Genomic DNA, 16,949 nt, shown 5'->3' with positions numbered 1-16,949 from the left:
GGTGCCCAGCTTCCATCAATGACAGCACTGACAGGGATCACAACAGAGAATCCCAGATGGAACAGGAGAAAAGTGTGGAGCAGAACTCAAAATCACGTAAAAAGACCAGACTTAACGGTCTGACAGAGACTGGAAGAACCCCCGAAACCATGGCTCCCGGACACTCTGTTAACCCAGAACTAAAACCTTGTTAAAGCTCACTCTTCAGACAAAGATTAGACAGGATTATAAAACATAAAATACACATGACAAGTGTGCTTCTTAGTTCAATCAGATACACAAGACCAAGCGGGCAGCTCCTATTTGGAGGCAGGATGAGAAGGCAGAAAGGGACATGAACTGGTTGAATGGACACAGGGAACCAAGGGTGGAAAGGTGAGTGTGCTATCACATTGTGGGGACTGCACCTAATGTCACAAAAACAATGTATGTATAAATTTTGGTATGAGAAATTAACTTGAGCTGTAAACTTTCACCTAAAGCAAAATTAAAAAAAAAAAAAAAAAGGTTTAAGTGGTACCTTATAATTGACTCACAAAACGTACCTACTAAAAGCCATAAGGATATATGTTGGATCCTGACTGTAACTGATCTGCCTTTAAAAAAAAAAAAAGGTTTTTGAAACAACTGATAAAATTTGGCACTGATAACATGATCATATTTTAAAATATTATTTTGCATGATAAACTTACTGGAATTATGATAGAGCCTTCCATTTCTGAAATCTATGCTGAAGAGGTTTTGCATTAAACCACATAACTGGAAGTTTAAGTAAAATGACCTACTGTTTCTCAAGAAGTTAAACATTCACCTACCCTGTGACAGCATTGCAAACTGACTTACTAACACAAGAGAAAAGCAACACATCTCCATATAAAGGATTGCACGCAAATGTTCATAGCAGCTTTATTTGCAAGAGCCAAAAACTGGAAATAAACCCAATGTCCACAAACAGAAGAATGGATAAACAAACAGTGGTATATTCACACAGCAGGATAATATCCAGTAATAAAAAGAACAAATTATTCATAAAAAGCGTCACTAGTAAATCACAAAATAACTACGCAGCATGAAACCCATTGTCACCGAGTCAATCACGGAAACAGGAAAAAAAGAGGAAAACACTTTAGATTTCAATCACATGAAATCGTAGAAAATGCAAACTAATTTACTGTAAACATAGAAGATCAATGCCTGCCTAGGGGTGTGGAGGGCAGAGAGAGATTCTGAAAGGGAATGAGGTAAATATACGGGTACAGATATATTCTTGATCATGATTACAATGTCAGATTCATGGGTTTATATGTGTCAAAACTTCAAATTGTACAGTTAAAATATGACGTTTATTGCATGTCAATTATACCCAAATAAAGCTTTAAAAAATGGTTCAAGAAATTATAGATCTTCCACGCGTTTTTTGGAAATCAGGTTCAGCAACCCTATATTGACTCCCCCATTACTCTATCCTTGTGCCCTAGGAGAGGCAGCAAATGTTGGTGAGCAATGAAAACTGTTGCCACCTCAGTCAACAAGGATGCTGGCAGGGTCATAAAAGCCACATCCCTGGACTACAGATTTCCTTTAGCTTTATCCTTGCTTTCCTGCCTGTGCGGCCGTGGCCTTGAGGTAAACAAAGAGGGTACGAGAATCCACAAAAATTACTTGCACCGACAATGACCACCACTGCACACATGCAATGTAATTCTCCTGACAGTAACTACCCTGAGTTAGGTCTGATTTCCACAGATTACAGGCACAGTCCTGCATAAAATTGCCCTCATTTCTAGGCCACCTGAACTTCTGACCAACTAGTTACAAACTCGGGGGTTCCTACTACCCCTCAGGTTTGACAATTTGCTGGAATGACTCACAGAAATCAGAAAAGCACTATACTTAATGGTTACAGTTTTATTATATCAAGAAAATACAAAAGGATTACATAGAGCAAGGTCTGGGAGGATCCAAATATGAGCTTCCATATCCTTTCCCCGTAAGTCAGGGTGGATCACTCTCCCAACACATCAACGTGTTGTCAGGGAAGCTGTGCCCAGTTTGAGTTTCATTTTATAGGTTATCACTGGCTGAATCATTGCCCGTGTGACTGAACTCAATCCCCAGCTCCTTCACCAGCCCCAACCACCAGGCTGATACCGTGTGGTGGGTTTCCTAGCATGGCCAGCCCCAATGAGTCACCTCCTTAGCATAAACCATCAGGTAAAGTTGAATTACCTCATACACAACAGACATTCCAGTCACTCAGGAGATCCCATGGGTTTAGAAGTTATCTCCCAGGATCTAGGGACAAAGACCAAACTCTTTGGGTAAAGTTAATTCTTCACCTCACTCAGGAGGTCCTGAGTTTCTGCACACACTAAATCCACACACCTAGAGCCACTGGAACGTGTAGAGACGCTTTTAGAAGCAGCACATGCATTCTAACTTGTTTCAGTCTCCTCAACTCTATTAATCCAGTATTTCTGTACCTTTTACAGGTCTCCCTGAGCCCTCCATAGCGCAGGACATTATGTGATATCCATCTCATGTTATTCTCAGAAGCAGGGAGGTTCTTCACAACTGTGCCCTCCTCAAGGTGACCTCTAAGCGCATGTGTGCATGTACATACACACTGGCATCCAAGCCACAGTCTGGACCACAAAGTCGTGCAGTCTTTCCTAGGAAGCTTCGGGCAGCAGTGCAAATTCGGCCCAGGCTGAAGAAAGGGCTATCTCCTGCCATAACACTGTCCTCTCTGAGGCTCACAAAGTTTGGGGTCCCCACAAGTTGTTCACCCCTTTATGCTAATACTGATCCTGATACTGTTCTCAAATCACCAAATAATAATGAATGGAACCCCCACAATTAAAGGTGCTTAGACACAAAAACCTTTCTGATTGCACAAACCAGAGCAATGTGAGCAGGAGTTTCCTGGGTTGGTGACTTGGAAGGGGATGCTTGTTTCAAGCATCATGTGAGACAAAAGCTATCCCTGAAAAAGGTAGGTTTTTTGGCAAGATGCTGTAACTACGATCAGATCCTCTAAGCCAAAACTGGGCAAGGTCCAGGCCTTAACTTGTCGGAGAGAAGGGAATGAGGAGCCCTTAGGGGTACAGGTTACTCAAGATTTCTTCCAGTGAATAGGTGAGCACTGAGGACTGCCTCCCTGAGCACTGTTGGTTGGTGACTGATGCACACTGTGGGGCCTGCTAGGTGGTACGATGGTTTATGCCATAGACACTGGCAGTGACAAAAATTTGGTAAGGGCCCTGGGAGTGTTATAAAATGCAATTCAACTTCTGAAGGCTTTCCACATATCTACAACCCATACGGAATTTCCCGTGCATGTTAGAAGGTAGAAAGATCAATTCAGGTGATCAGTTCCTCACAAACGCTTTCCTCAAGTGAAGTTATTCTGAACAAGGAAATACCACATTCCCTGCACATCTAAAGCCTTTCTCCAATGTGATCTCTCTGGTGACTAATGAAGGATTTATGGTGGCTAAATGATTTCCCACACTGCCCACACTCGTAACACCTTTTTCCAGTGTTAACTGTCCAGTGTTTAATGAGGACTAAGTGATCATGAAATTATTTCTCACATTCCACACACTGATAAGGCTTTTCTCCAGTGTGAGCTCTGGTGGTAAACGAGTAAACATTTGTACCTAAAGGATTTTCCACATTCGCCACACTCATATACACTAGCTCTAGTGTGAATTCTCTGATGTTTAAGGAGGCTGGAACCTCGGCTAAAAGATTTTCCACATTCACAACACTCATATAGCACTGTTCCTGTGTGAATCCTCTTGTGTTTATTCAGGTAGGAACAATAGCTAAAGAATTTCCCACATTCTCTACACTCGTAAGGCCTTCCTCCAGTGTGACTTCTCTGGTGTTTCTTAAGATTCGATCTCTGGGTAAAGAATTTTCCACATTCACTACACTCAAAAGGCTTTTCTCCAGTGTGAATTTTCCGATGTTGAATGAGGGATGAGGCATCTCTAAAGGATTTTCCACATTCCTCACACTCATAAGGCCTTTCTCCAGTGTGAATTCTCTGGTGTTTATTAAGATCAGATTTACGGCTAAATAATTTGCCACATTCGCTGCATTTGTAAGGCCTTTCTCCAGTATGTACTCTCTGATGGTAACTGAGCAAAGATTTGCGGCTAAAGGATTTTCCACATTCACTACACTCATAAGGCTTTTCTCCAGTGTGAATTTTCTGATGTCGAATGAGGGATGAGGGCACTCTAAAGGATTTGCCACATTCCTCACACTCGTAAGGCCTTTCTCCAGTGTGAACTCGCTGATGGTAATTGAATAAACATTTGAATCTAAAGGATTTTCCACATTCACCACACTCATATGGCTTTTCTCCAGTGTGAATTCCCTGGCGCTGAACAAGTCTGTATTTGCAGCTGAAGTCTTTCTCACATTTGCTACCCTCATAAAGCCCCTCTCCAGTGCAGATACTCTCATGGTGAACAAATGTGTGTTTGTGACTGGAAGAATTCCCACATTTACCCCACTTGACAAGTTTTTTTCTACTATGAAAGGTCTCCCCACACTCAAGGCTGCCGGGTCGTTTCTCACGCTCAGGAGAGGCTTGGTGCTGCAGAAGACTTGAGGTTGCTGGGAAGTCCTTACCAATTTCCTCACAGGTAAAGGGTTGTCCTGACACATGGAATCTGCAGCTCTTCATAAATGAGGCCCTGTCTGTGTCTTTTTTGAAGAGTTTCTCTCCATAGGGACGCTTCAGTTGCTGGTAAAAGTTTGGTCTCATCCAGAAGCATCTCACACATGCCCCACCCAAGCATGTATTCTGCCCAGGGTGTGTCACTTGCTCAGTCAGATGCAAAATGTCTTTCAAGACTGGGACATCCATCTCCCAGAGGTGAGTATTCTGGCTGGATAAACCTGCCTTTGAAGTCCTGATCTGTGATACTACTTCCACAGAAACACTTTGCTCAGATGATGCCTCCTCATCCTCTGTTCCATGCCAAGAACCTGAAAGCACAAAAATGCTGATGAAATGCATGTTGACTTTGCTGGGAGGCAGAAGCCCCATCAAAACTGTGCATCAGCCAGAACAAGGAGTGAGTTCATGGAATTGTTCTGAGAACAAGGAGCTGGGGGCAAGTTGAAGAATGGGCTGCTTTGCAGTACTGGGACTCTGAGATTACAAGGACACTAAGATGGCGTGCAGCACAAGAAAAAGAGGCAGGGTCTCCAACACACTCTTCTGCCAACAACCTTCAGGAGGAACTTAACACATGCCTTCTATACAGAAGTTGGTTGTGCTCAGGCCCAGGAAAACCCAATTGGAACTGGGAAGCTGGTATTTAAGAACTGTAAGGGTATACACATACCTCACGACATACTATGTGTGGGCCAATGTTGGAGAACACTGCAGAGGGAGCAGTAGAGAAGAATGGGTGATGGGGGAGGCCAGGGAGGTGGATGGGGCTAGATGCACAGTTGAAATAACAAGTCAGCAAACTGTCAAGAATGGGGAAGAAAAGGTAGAAAAGAGGTGTGGCCATTGGAATTTACATCAGAACACTGGTAGACACAGAGCAGGTTCCTGGTATATCTCAAAAATGTTCTCCTGACTCAGTTTTGAGGCCCTGGTTAGAGGCTGGTCAGTTCCCCTTCTTAAGCAGCAGATTAAGTGTATTCACCAGCCACTCCCCTTATCAGATTCACATGCTCTTGAGTCACTACGCACCCACCACAATCACCACGGGCCAGGTCTCAAAGAAGCAGGGAGAGGCCACATGCCCTGGAGCCTGTGGAATTATTCAAAATGCCCAACCCCCCGGATATCCGTAAAACCTAGATAACCCTGCCCTGCTTACCATACATAGCATCTCCAACAATTCCTGCTTGTTGTTACCCTGTCCTCAGACACAATATTCTGAGTGGGCTGGTGTGACATGCAGCATTCTCTCTGGGGAACTGTGACTATAATAAAACCTTTAACACTTTCATTGTCTCTGTCTCTTGATCTGCATCTGACCTTACCATACCTCACCCAAGGCAATATAATTAAAACACCCTTCCCAGTTGCCACTCAGCAGGGCCAAGCCACCTGAGACCATCTTCTCATGTCTACCCTCAGAAAAAACCAGGGTATATCCTCAGTCCCAGTTGTGCAACTACGTGAGACCTACATGAGGCAAGTCCCAAGGGACACACAGGACAGGAGAGTGGCCAGCGGTGGTCTACAATAAGTCAGCAACAACAGACCACAGGAGAGAGAATTAGCATTATAAACACAAAAACCTTTGAAGGAGGTTAAAGCAAGAACAGCCCATGGTCCACGTAACTAGCGGCCATGACACTGCCTGTAATTCCAGGCAAGTATGAGGAAATGTCAGCTAGGGGAAGGGGGCAGAACACAGAGGTGCCATGAACCCAGACACAGTCATGCTGCCAGGAAGAAGGTAAGAAAGTTGAGCTCCATTAGGCTGACTGTATCCCAGAACCTTCCCTGCAGGGTGTGGGCAGCAGGTGGTGGCAATGCTCAGGGAGTGCATTGCTCAGAACAGGGGCTCAACCCTAGCCCCACAGCACACATGCCAAGAACATGAGAAAGGTAGCAGTGCCACAGTCTGGCTGTGGAAGGACAGAGCTGTCTCTGGGGAAAAGAGGAAACAGAGACTAGAGTGGGACAAGTGTGTGGGTGTGAGGGTCTTACCCAGGGAGGCTATGATCGCAAAGTTCTCCAGCATCACATCGCAGAACAGCAGCCTCTGCGCCTCATCAAGGAGCCCCCACTCTTCCTGGGAGAAGTCAATGGCCACGTCCTCAAAGGTCACACTGCCCTGCCATGATGGGGACAACAGTTCATTCCACGATTAGCTTCTTTCCTCGGGACCCCAACTTCATCCCTCCTCATACTCATCTGCTCACCACCCTTCCCAGCTCAGAGGAGATACCAGGCCCTGGTGCCACTGATGCTCTCTCTCCCTTTGGCCCCACTGATCGGTCTGTAAGCCACCAGCATCAACATGCACGTTGTCAGACACCACCTAAGCTCTGGGTTGGGCATATAGGGCTGCAGCCCCTTTTGTCAGGCAATTCTCCTGGGTTTCAAAGAACACATCTCCCTGATACAACCAAACATGGACTTCCTTCAGCCTTAGGTCCCCAATACCAGGGCCCTGGAACCATCAGTTCACACTCATCGCCACATGTACACTACTCTACTCTGTCTCACTCTCTCCCACAGGTACACTTCCACAGCCTCCTCCCCTTCCCTGCCCCACACCACAGGCACCCCCTGGCCTCCCCATGTGGTACTCAGTACATGGCACCAGGGAGTACTTGGAAAATTCAAACAGGATCCAGTTCTGCCCCAGACCTCTGGTGGTCCCCACTGACAGCTAAGAAGGCCTCCCTACCTGACTTTGCTCCTTGTCTTAACCTCAGCCACCCACAACCACATGCCGATGTCAGATACCCTTGGCTCTCTTCAATTTATGCTGCGCCTTCTGAACTGACACCAATTACAGCCTTCCTCTCTCCACCTAACATCATTCAAAGCTAGTCATCGGTGGCCCAGCGACTCCCAAATGACCACTTGTGGCCCATAGCTAATCCACATCCCAGGGTGAAACACCTCAGACCACACTAAGGGTCACAACAAAATTCTGGTATGTCCATCACACAGTAAATAAGGATCAATTCTGGCCTCACTGTCATTTTGCTTCAACTGCTTCTGTGCCTCCATATCCATCTCATGTACATTCACCCCGTGTAAGCCTTGGCCACCTGCCAGATTGTGCTCTCTTCTACAACCTTCCCATGGCCACTTCTCTCCCTTGCCTGTGTCTGTGACCATGCCTAGCCATGGGTCCTAGCAAGAGTTCCAGTCCTCCGGCCCCACCCTCCCCTTCCTGGCATGCTATTAGCAACACAACCATGACCGGACTCCTCCTACCGAACAGAGCCCACAACTCCACCCTGGTCCATACCCTGGCCACTACCTTAGGAGATGTCTCCATCCTGAGCCTCTGCAGAGTTATAGATCTGTCATCCAGCTGCCCACCTAATACCGCTACTCACTTGTTCACTGAACATCTCATACTTTAAAAAAAAAATTTTATTTCGTTGTTGTTGTTGAACATATACATAGCAAAACATACACCAATTCAACCGTTCCTACATATACAATTCAGTGACAGATTGCACTCTTTGAGTTGTGCAACCATTCTCACTATCCTTTTCTGAGTTGTTCCTCCCCCATTAACATAAACTCACTGTCCCCTAAGGTTCCTATCTAATCTTCTGAGTTGCTGTTGTTCATTTGATCCCATATAGATTGTAAAAGAGCATAATGCTCGTGGCAGACATTTTCTACTAGTTAAGTTAAACTATTGTTTGGTTTTAAGAAGACTTCAGGAAATATTTTTGTTTAAGGTTTAAAGAGTATTTTCAGGGCAATAGTTTTGGGGGTTCAACCAGTCTCCATGACTCCAGAAAGTATGGATTCCATGAGAATTTGAAATTCTGTTCTACATTTCCCCACTTTTGATCAGGATTCTTCTACAGAATCTTTGATCAAAATTTTCAGTAATGGTAGCTGGGCACCATTCAGTTCTTCTGGTCTCATGCCAGAGGAGGCAGTTGTTCATGGGACAATTAGCCAAACATTCTATTTCCTCCATCTATTCCTGACTCTTCATCTTCCTCTGCTGCGCCAGGTGCAGAGACCACAGCAAGTTTTTACAAACCCAGGAACTACGCAATGAACTAGGAGATAGAACAGAAGCACTAAACAAGTTATTAGGCCAGTTAACTGGAATTCCTATGAAACCAAGACCCTAAACCTCCAAAACCAAGGAATCAAATCCCATAAGGTATTTAGTTGTACATATGCAGCCTCAGCAGCCACTCTGTTGTTGTTGTTGCTGTAAATATATCTATCAGACTTTTGCCAATTCAACTTTTTATAGGTTTACAACTTATTGACAAGATTTACAATTAGCTGTGCAACCCTACCCTTGATCAATGTCATTTTTTCATCACTATAAACTGAAACTTAGTATTCCATAAGCAATAAACTTCCCTTTCTCCCTCCCTCCTACCCCTGGCAGCCACTAATAAACTTTGCTCTCTGCACATTTGCCTTTTCTTGTATTCTTATAAGTGAGGTCGCAGAGTATTTGTCCTTTTGTGATCTTCACTTAGCATATCTTTAAGCTCCATGCATATCACTGCAAGTATCAAGATTTTATTTTTCCTACTGGCTAAGTAGTACTCCATTGTTATATAGCACCACATTCTGTTTATCCAGTCATCTCTTGATGGGCATTTACGTTGTTTGCACCTTTTGGCTATTGTGAAAAGTGCTGCAATGAACATTGGTGAACAAGTCTCTGCTTTCAAGTCTTTTGGGTATATACCTAGGAGTGGAACTGCTAGGTCATATGGTAGTTCTGTTTTTAGTTTTTTGAGGAATTGCCACAATGTTTTCCACAACAGCTGACCATTTTGCATTCTGACCAGCAATGGATTAAGTTTCCAATTTTCCCAGTTCCTCACCAACATTTATTATTATTATTATTTTATCTTAGCCATCCCGATGGCATCTGTGGTTTTGATTTGCATCCCTCTGATGGCTAATGAGAGCCCTGGTGGTGCAGTGGTTAAGAGCTTAGTCTGCTAACCAAAAGGTCACAGTGCGAAGCCACCAGTCGCTTCTTGGAAACTCTATGAGGCAGTTCTATTCTGTCCTATAGGGTTGCTGTCTTAAGTTATATAATGCTGCTGTAACAGAAATACCACAAGTGGATGGCTTTAACAAAGAGGAATTTATTCTCGCACAGTCTAGAAGGCTAGAAGTCTGATTCCAGGGTACCAGCTCCAGGGGAAGGCTTTCTCTGTCAGCTCTGGGAGAAGATCTTTGCCGTCAATCTTCCCCAGTCGAGGAGCTTCTCAGCACAGGGACCCTGGGTCCAAAGGACATGCTATTCTCCTGGCTCTTGTTTCTTGGTGGTATGAGGTCCCCCTGTCCCTCTGCTCACTTAAGATACAACCTAATCTTGTAGATTGAGTCTGCCCCGTTAACATAATTGCCACTAATCCCACCTCATTAACATCATAGAGGCAGGATTGATAACACATAGGAAAATCACATCAGATGACAAAATAGTGGACAATCACACAACACTGGGAATCATGGCCTAGCCAAGTTGACACATATTTTGGGGGAACACAATTCAATCCATGACAGTCACTATGAGTTGAAATAATCTCAACAGCAACAGGTTTTTTTTTGGTTTGATGGCTAATGACATCGAGAGCATCTTTTCATGTGTTTAGTTGCCATTTGAATGTCCTCTTTGGTGAAATGTCCATTCAAGTCCTTTGCCCATTTTATGATTAGGTTATTTGCCTTTTTTCTGTTGTCAAAGTTTTGTATATATTTTGGTTATTAGATTCTCATCAGATATATGGTTTCCGAAGGTATCCTCCCAGTCAGTGGCTTGTCTTTTCACTTTTTTGGTAAAGTCTTTTGATGAACAAAAGTTTTTGATTTTTATCAGGTCCTATTTATTTATTTTGTCTTTTTGCTGTTTGTGCTTTTTGTTATTAGATAATCCATTGTTAAAAGTTAGGTCCAGTCTGGGGCCTTAAACGCTAACAAGCGGCCATCTAAGATGCATCAATTGGTCTCAACTCACCTGGAGCAAGGACAAATGAGGAACACCAAAGACACAAGGTAACTATGAGCCTAAAAGGCAGAAAGGACCACATAAACCAGAGACTACATCAGCCTGAGACCAGAAGAACTGGATGGTGCCCAGCTACAACCGATGACTGCCCTGACAGGGAACACAACAGAGAACCCCTGAGGGAGCAGGAGAGCAGTGGGATGTAGACCCCAAATTCTTGTAAAAAGACCAGTCTTAATGGTCACACAGGGACTAGAAGGACCCTGGAGGTCACGGTCTCCAGACTTTCTGTTAGCCCAAGACAGGAACCATTCCTGGGGCCAACTCTTCAGACAGGGACTGGACTAGAATATGGGATGAAAATGATGCTGGTGAAGAACGGGCTTCTTGGATCAAGTAGACACATGAGACTGTGTTGGCATCTCCTGTCTGGAGGGGAGATGAGAGGGCAGAGGGGGCCAGATGCTGACCAAATGGACACGAGGAGAGTTAAGGAGAGTGCTGTTTCATTAGTGGGAGAGCAATTAGAAGTGTATAGCAAGGTGTGTATAAATGTTTATATGAGACCAACCTGATCTGTAAACTTTCACTTAAAGCACAATAAAAATTAATTAAAAAAAAAGCTAGGCCCAACAGTGTTACCCTGGCATTTTCTAAGAATTTCATAGTTTTAGTTTGCACACTAAGGTCCTTAACCCATTTTGAATTTGTTTTTGTTTATGGTATAAGGCACGGATCCTGCTTCATTTTTCTGCATGTGTAAATCCCATTTTCCCAACACCATTTATTGAAGAGACACATCTTGTACTTTCAACATGACCAGAAACAAATCTCTTCATATTCCCAATGATAATTACTCCTTTTACTGACTTCCCTGTATCACTTGATGGAGCTTCCATCCTTCCAGGTGCGAAAACTAAAATTCTTGGAGTTATTGTATGATTCCATTTATACGAAACAGCTACAAAAGGCAAGTGTATAGAGATCGAAGATTACTAGTGATTGCCGGGGTGGGTATCAGGGAGGGGAAAAGGAAGACACAATGCTTAGGGGACGCTGAGCATCTGTTTAGGGTTATAGAAAAAAATCAGAATGGTTAATGGAGATGGTTGAACAACATGATAAGCATAATCAATGTCACTGAACTGTACGTGTGAAAACCGTAGAAATGACAAATATTTTGTTACCTATATATTTACCACAATACAAAAAAATCTATTTACATTAAAAGAAAAAAAAAATCTTGGAGTCATCCCTGACTCCTACCTTACTCTCTTGCCCTCAAAATCAGAATATCCAGGCAGCCCTACTTAGATTAGATAAAAATTAAGATACAGAATCCACAAATGTCTTCCACCACCACAGCCACCACACTGGTCTAGTTACCTTGAACATGCATATGGACTACTGCAGTAGCCTCCCCCCTAGTCTTCCTGCCACCCAAGTCACACCCATACTCTGGTCCGACACCTGGGTCAGAGCACCTCCTTCTTCTGCTCCAAAACTCCCACTGCTCCTACCACCTCCGGAATAGATGCTCAGCTTCTCAGGAAACCATCCAAGCCTAACTACTGGCCCCTGCTCTCTCTTCCCATGAGAACAAATGGAAACCTGCAGTTCCCTGAACACTTCCAGCTCAGTCTCAACTCCAAGCATTCACACATAGTGGTACCTAGGCCTTGGATAACCTTCCACACCTCATTCTATTGGTTGCCAACAATTATGCTCTAAACTTTGCACCCTAAGTTTGGGATTACTTCAGCGTCCCCTGGCCCGAGATCTAGATGAGTGGCAGGTAAAGTGTCCCAGACCACCACAATCCCAGACACCATATGGGTGGGGTCAGAAACAATGAGGCTCTGGGACATACTCCACTTACCAGTTAGGATCCATAAAGCACTTCTGCACCCATCGGAAGCTCTGAAAAGATGGAGGCCATGTGTGGCAGGTGACCAAGTCAGGACTCTAGGGCCTCAGCATCCTCTGTACCACTGTCCATCCCTGGAGCTAGGTCACCTCAGGGTGCCTGGCTCATCTCTGTGCCTCACTCCTCAGTGTTGACTCTTACCAGATGTGGCGCCTTGTACAAGGACTGAACCTCCCTGTGCCTTAACCCTTACAGTCTGTTCTTCCCATCAGCACCTTTCAGAAAGTTTTTAAACGCATAATACAGACCATGTTTCTCTTCTGTTTAAAACCCTCCACAGCGAACAGCGTCCTGAAAATGAACGTACAACTCCTCAGCCTGTTATTCCAGGCTTGATTCCTACCATTCTGTTTCCTGAAAACACAAGAGGGTGTCCAGGTATCTTGAATGCTCCCGGTTGAGTCGCACCTGCAAGCATTTACACGTACCGGTCTGTAATACTCTCCCACATCTATTCACGCAAGGTGTCAGAACGGGAACCCCACCTACAACCGCCTCACTGTAAAGGGCACTGGGGCCTGGGCTGAAGTGACGTGAGCAGGCACCCCTTATTCAGAGCTTTAGGATTCGGAGGTGGTGTAAGGGTGAGGAAGGGCTTGGAGGACGCAGCATTTACCTGAGCCAGGTCCTTCAGCGCTACCGCCGCCATCGGAACCTGTGGGCGGAGCGTGCCCCGAAGCAGTGGACGAAAGGGCCTGGACCAGGTGAAGGCCGCGTCGCAGTTGAGCCTCACAAACGTCTCTGTGCATTAATGACAACACCTCCTCTCACGTTCCCTCGGCCCGCCTCCCGCGTACCGTAGCGTCTAAACTGGCAATCACATCTGAGAACATCCAAAATGACCGCGACGAGGAAGACGCCGGATGTTCCGGCCTGGCGTAATGCGCGCGAGAGGTAATGCCTCTCTTCTGGGTTTTCATTGGCTCAATGCCCCTAACCGCTCTGCGCAGAGCTTTCTGGGAAATGTAGTTTCTACAATTGTGCAGGCCGCCGCAAAGTGCTAAGCGCTCTCAGGTTGGCCTGCAGGTAAAGAGGCGTATCAAAACAAACCCCTTGCGGTGGCGTGGTTCCGACTCATAGCGACCCTGTAGGACAGAGTAGACCTGCCCCATAGGGTTTCCAAGCAGTGGCTCCTGGATTTGAACCCGGGATCGTTTGGGTAGCAGTCATAGCTCTTAACCACTTTGAAACTAGGTCTCCACAGAGGCCTAAGGACATCTTTAAGAACCGTGGCCCAAGGCATCCTCTGTCTCCAAAGGCAAGGAAAAGCCTTTGCCCCTATTTAAAGGAACCGTTCGGACATTTCTGTGAGGTGTTGTCCTCAACTGATGACCAAAATGTTTGGAAACATATTTCAGACTTCATGAATATCAATCAGCTTTCTCCCAGAGACTAAAAATACGATTTCAGATGCTCCCAAAGGCTACAGATCCAAATCCACACGGTCTTTCAAACATAAAATATAACAGGAACCTAATAAACATTTTTGTTCAGTTGCATGTGCTTTGAAACATTAGAATCAGTTTTGTAAGTATCAGTATGTTCAGTCAGGGACGAGAGAAAAAAATACTGGACAGGGCTGGGACAAGGCAGAAGAGGTATGTGAAGCAGAACAAGGGTGGATCCTGCCTGCAGCTCCCACAGAAGACAACTCTCCCGTCTGTATAGTCAGTAATTGTATCCCTCTCAGGCAGCAACACTGTTTTATTCATTTAATATCTCTTACTCCACGTACTGAGATACAGGATCACTATGAGTCCAAACTGACTTGAGGGCAATAGGTTTCGGTTTTTTCATACTGAGGTATTTTCAGTTCCTTTTAGAAATTGGCATACATCTCAAAGGGAGGGCAACTTACCCAACAATATTTTGGTAGAGGACAGTGGCTGCAGTGTTCACAGATGGAGAACGTATGCAAAGGGCCTCTGGACCCCAAGATAAAAAGGGCCTCTAAACCCCATGGTCTTATCTTTTTGCCAGGAAGTGTGATTGCAGGTGTTGTTCTGAATAAGGAATTAAAATTATCTCAGATAAACACTTGTGAAATGCAAAGTACAGAAGGCTGTTAATAAAAATTATGCAGTTATTCAAAGAATAATGGCAGAAATAGCTCTAAGGAAGTGTCAGTGGAGGGTGAAAATAGTTAAGACTAGAGACTTTTTAGCAAGAGGCACTTAAGTCTACAAAGAGATAGAATTAAGCTGAGCAGGTGACTGTAATGGTCTCTGAGGATTTTTGTCTCCAAAATGTGATTCTTTCTCATTCTTTAAAACATTGAACAATACCAACTTGAAGAGAGACTTAAACGGGACATTTAGAGTAGCCAGAATAGTAAAACAGGAAATTTGAGGTGTCATGTTTATTCACTGCTCTAACAAATTTTCAATAAGCAAACACTGTTCCCAGGCATTACTGTAGGTACATGGGAGACATCTGTACCCAAGACCAAGACTGCTGCCCTTATGCAGCTTACATTCTACTCAAGGAATACAGACAGAAGACATGAAAGAACATGTATGTATCATATTGTGTTAGAATGTGGGTAAATACAATTAAAAGGAGAGAAGATGAGGGTGCTGAGAAGTGGAGAGCTGGGTATACTATTACACAGCACAGTAAGGAGGTCCCCTTAATAAGAGGGCCATTGAGCAAACACCTGAAGGAAGTAAGGGATAAACCATGTGGGTATTTTTGGAATTAGTTCCAGGTGGAAGAATCACTTTTGCCTATAAAAAGCTGATTATTCTGATCGTGAAGTGTCTTCCAACACCTGCCTGAAGATGCCATCACTTACTTTCTTTGCTTTTTTTCCCACCACTCTTTACATGGCATGCTCTACAAACACGTTAAACTCCCTTCAGTTCTTTGAATTCCACATGTGCCTTCTCAATTTAGTATATTTGCAGGTCTTTTTCTCATCAGTTGAAACAACTTTTACCCGCTATGCTTTGAAAATTAAGATAAACCTTTTGAGTGTCAGCATAAAACTGAAATCAGAAGCGGGTTGCTACCCCAAATGCTTCCTATGTTATATTATCAAAATTCCCTGAATGTCCCTAGTGAATAATATTACACAATTTTAGAAAAAATTTTTTAATAATTATGAGTCATGTTCATATTTTGTACACTATATGCAATATGTGGGAATATGAAGGTAGAGTTATTACCACTGTATTCGATTTTGAATCAAAACATCCTGGGAAATTAATCAGCCTAAAATGTGAGCCCAGAAATATATAAAATTAATTAAATGGTGAGATGTCCTAGGTGGAACTTACAGTTCAGAAACTACACTTGGAATATTTGTTTTCCTTTTCTAACAAGCAAAGCAGACCTGGGACACCAGGGCATCACTGCCAGTGAGCACAGAGGGTTGAATGTTGGGAAGCCTGAACACGTAAGTGTAGAGGTATTCATTGGTCAATGGCATGGGTTCACAATCAGGGTAAACAAAAAAGACAAAAGAGACAGTAAAAGGAAACAGACATGTTTATCAGGATGAGAATGGTGCATATGGCTTTGGTTTCATGGGAAAGTCTAGGGAAAATGCTGTTGATATGCATGTGTTGGACTTGCTAGTTGTATCTCTACAGGGCAGGAAGCATGGAGCCACTAAACCAGAGCATGAAACCAAAATATATAATGTCATTGGAGGACAACATAAATGCATGAAGCGAGACAATAAATTTTTCTGGAATGGCTGATGAACATTATCATAATTTTTTTCTATAAATGTTTTTGCTCTTCTTTGGGCCAGTTACCTTAATGACAATATAACAGGAGATGAAAGATCCAGCAGAAGAAACAGCAGAAGCCAATGGACTTTGGGGATTCCATTCTGAGTTCCATCCACATAGAGGTACTGGGGCAAAGGTTAAGGGCCTTGTCTTAGTCATCTAGCGCTGCCTTAACAGAAATACCACAAGTGAATACCTTTAAGAAAGAGAAGTTAAATCTCTCACAGTCCAGTAGGCTAGAAGTCCGAATTCAGGGTGCTGGCTCCAGCGGAAGGCTTCCTCTGTCAGCTCTGGAGGAAGGTCCTTGTCATCAGTCTTCCCTCTGTCTGGGAGCATCACAGCTCAGACACCTCAGGTCCAAAGGATGCGCTCTGCTCCAGGTGCTGCTTTCTTGGTGGTATGAGGTCCCCAACTCTCTATCTCTTGAGTGACAAAAGATGGGTAGGCCACATCCCAGGGAAACTCCCTTTACATTGGATCAGGGATGTGACATGGTAAGCATGTTCCAATCCCACCCTAATCCTCTTTAACATAAAATTACAATCACAAAATGGAGGACAACCACAGAATACTGGGAATCATGGCCTAACCAAGTTGATACAC

General features: G+C 44.1%; 1 protein-coding gene across 1 annotated transcript; it reads right to left on the bottom strand.

Moving 5' to 3' along the window:
- Positions 1–889: 889 nt before the first annotated feature.
- Positions 890–13,458, bottom strand: LOC126085244 (zinc finger protein interacting with ribonucleoprotein K-like). The gene is made up of 3 exons (XM_049900426.1): positions 13,407–13,458; positions 6,701–6,827; positions 890–5,007 (listed from the first exon to the last, which is right to left on the bottom strand). The coding sequence occupies exons 1-3, from the start codon at positions 13,440–13,442 to the stop codon at positions 3,593–3,595; spliced, it is 1,578 nt and encodes a 525-aa protein (XP_049756383.1). The 5' UTR covers positions 13,443–13,458; the 3' UTR covers positions 890–3,592.
- Between the last annotated feature and the right edge of the window lie 3,491 nt (positions 13,459–16,949).

This window comes from Elephas maximus, chromosome 11 (genome assembly GCF_024166365.1).
Source record: "Elephas maximus indicus isolate mEleMax1 chromosome 11, mEleMax1 primary haplotype, whole genome shotgun sequence".
In the NCBI taxonomy this organism is placed as follows: domain Eukaryota; kingdom Metazoa; phylum Chordata; class Mammalia; order Proboscidea; family Elephantidae; genus Elephas; species Elephas maximus.
This window is presented reverse-complemented; position numbering and strand designations above follow the sequence as displayed.

Coding starts and splice junctions, on each gene's coding strand:
- LOC126085244 (XM_049900426.1), bottom strand. CDS start 13,442: ATGTTCTCAGATGTGATTGCCAGTTTAGACGCTACG. Junction 6,828..13,406: donor TTGCCAGTTTAGACGCTACG/GTACGCGGGAGG, acceptor CCATCATGGCAG/GGCAGTGTGACCTTTGAGGA. Junction 5,008..6,700: donor TGCGATCATAGCCTCCCTGG/GTAAGACCCTCA, acceptor TTGTGCTTTCAG/GTTCTTGGCATGGAACAGAG.